The sequence below is a fragment of the Leptosomus discolor genome, chromosome 6, assembly GCF_034619465.1.
Source record: "Leptosomus discolor isolate bLepDis1 chromosome 6, bLepDis1.hap2, whole genome shotgun sequence".
Classification (NCBI taxonomy): domain Eukaryota; kingdom Metazoa; phylum Chordata; class Aves; order Leptosomiformes; family Leptosomidae; genus Leptosomus; species Leptosomus discolor.
The window spans coordinates 1820001-1822500 of record NC_141396.1 but is presented as its reverse complement, the minus strand read 5'-3'; the positions used below and the strand labels follow the sequence as shown (position 1 = coordinate 1822500).

The window sequence follows — 2500 nt, the reverse complement described above, 5'->3', positions numbered from 1 at the left end:
ATAGTTGAAAGCAGCGGGCAAAAAGGCATGGATAGATGGGGAAAGGCCTTGCCTTTGCCTGCTGAGAGACAGCGCGCTCTTGCTTCTGCGTGAGACTAATGGGGGCTTTTTAGAAAAATCTGGAACTTTCATATCTCCGTACCCTGATCATTTAATGTCTCAACTTCTCTGCTCACAAAGGCTTTGTACACCACACTACACTCTTGTTTCATTATTCTGCAGCCTTGTTGCCCTATGGTCTACCTCATGCTGGGAAGGTTAAATGTTAGAGTGCCAAGCCAGACTGCAAGCATGGTGGGACACTGATGGGAAACAGATGCCCTGGGGATTCAGCCCCTCCTTCCTCAAGGGCTACATCATTTTCATTTTCTGAAATACAGTGAGGCTTGGCTTCGCTCTCAATGGCAGCTGTAATTTCCAAAGACTATCTCAGTCACCCTATCACTTCAGGATAAGGCAAAGCAGGCAGAAGTTTCTCGGACAGGCAGACGCTGGCTTTATCTTTTCTTTTTCTTATTGCTGGGATGTAGACTTTTGCTTCCCTCAAAAGGTGTTTCAAATACATATTCCTGTTACAGTGCTGTTAGTAACGTAACTCTATCACAATTTAATTCCAGCGGCAGAAGATCCTGACATTCTCACGATTCTTTTGAACATCTTCACTTAGTGATAAAGACAAAAGAGGACCCCAGGAAAGAAGAAACAAATGGCTTTTCCTTACAGTTTCCTATATACTTGCATTTACACGTTAGAAAGAAGTTCACAACAGCAAAATTTGCCAAATTTGCAGAAAGCACACCTAAGAAATCAGTTGAAGACATCGCTATCAAGCAATTCAAAATTCCAGGACTGTGCCCCGAGAGCCAGACCGTCATCTGGTTCAAATCTGCAGCGCTTCCCTGTGCGCGATGGAACTGCACCAGCTCGCCACAGCTAAAATAGCTGGAACTTAGTCTAAGGCTTTTAATTCATTCATTTTTTATTTTGCTGAACACTTATCTTAGCCAAATAGCTGTACTTGTCATGATACTCTGCTGAAGCTCTGCAGGACCGTGTTCACAACAGCACTTTTAAGCCTGTAACCACGACTGGGCGCAGCCCCACCTGCGGTTACCACCTTCGCAGCAGACTATGAAACAACGGCCGCTTCCCAGGTACGTCGTTAGCACCAAAAGCACCGCGGTGACTACTGTCCCGTTCAGGAACTCCGGTAGAAACCCGATCGGAAAGATCAAGAAAACGTAAATATTCTCGCCCTTGTCAGCCGGGAGCGAGGCACCCAGGTGTGAATGCGAGCACTGGTTTTGCTCAGGTTCGATTTCTTTGGGGATAGATGGAGGACAGGAATCGCAGATGCTATCTTCACGTAAAAGTTCATTTCAGCGATAGACCTCAGGCAGCCAGAAAAACATACCCAACAACGAGTTAACTGTTTAAAAAGTCCTAGCTTAAAACTACCCAGGAACACACTTTTCCCATTAGATCTAAATTAATAGATAGAAACAGTTGCAGTCTAGTGGGAAAATATTCATCAAAATGCACATCATCTGCACATCATCTGCAATCTGCATTATCTACCCAATAAGCAGCAAGAACTCTCCCCGAATCCCTGCAGTCTGTCGAGTAAACAGTTAAAGGCTCTTTGTTTTCGAAAGAGAGATTGATTCATCAGATCAAATTTATTACCTAGAATCCTCATCCAAAAGTACAGTAAATTAAATTGCTATTTCTCCCTTTTCCCTCCCAGCACCTCAGTTAAATTCATTGTTAAATGCCAGAAAAACTGTAATACACATTTCAGATAAAAAGCCAGCAATACTTCATCCCAAAGTAAGAATTTTCATATTAGAACCACTGGAAACCACAAAGTTCCGACTTCTTCTTGTGCTCTCGTAAATTAAAATCAAATGTATTTGAAAGAATTGGCACAAATAAATCATTCCCAGGCTTGTGAGTTTGTATCCCAAGTTTCAGGTCTGAAAGAATTTTGAGAGCCAGATTGCGAAAAAGGTTGGATAAAGTTATTTGGATCCAAGAACAGCTACTTGAACCGGTGCCTAAAACTTCAGCTGAACCTTTAGGGAAGTTCAAGAAGTTTGGATAGGCAGTGTGAAAAATATTTTTCATCATTGGATACTCCTTAACTCCTTTTTCTGGCTAGAGCGGAGTAGGAAATACCGTTGTTAATCTATTTCTGGCCAAAATGAAAACAGGAAGTAACAGGCATCTTGTGAGAGACCTTGATCCCATGAAACATCAAGACATTTTTAAGACCCAAGAGGCTTGGATGGGCACCAGAGCTTCTGGGTGCCCATACGAACAGCTCTTTTGAGGTCCAGCTACCACCAGTTACGTTTCCTGCAAGACACCTCCTAGTTTTTGTAATGTTTCTGCTTTGCGCTGCCTGTACATCATTAAGAGACGGGAGCTGTTATCCCGAAAGGAGTAAGGAAACCAAACACTTACCAGTGTAGACGAACCGGCCGGGAGCACCTTTGCA

The 2500-nt window shown here is 43.2% G+C and overlaps 1 protein-coding gene across 12 annotated transcripts in view; it reads right to left on the bottom strand.

The window, feature by feature from the left end:
* EBF3 (EBF transcription factor 3) overlaps positions 1–2500 on the bottom strand; it is a 119542-nt gene that overhangs the window by 30224 nt on the left and 86818 nt on the right. For all 12 annotated transcript variants that reach the window (XM_086467160.1, XM_086467162.1, XM_086467163.1 and 9 more), the window contains one exon: positions 2467–2500. This exon is cut by the window's right edge and continues 93 nt beyond it. In XM_086467160.1, the coding sequence (XP_086323286.1) occupies positions 2467–2500 (34 nt within the window). The remainder of the gene's footprint in view (positions 1–2466) is intronic.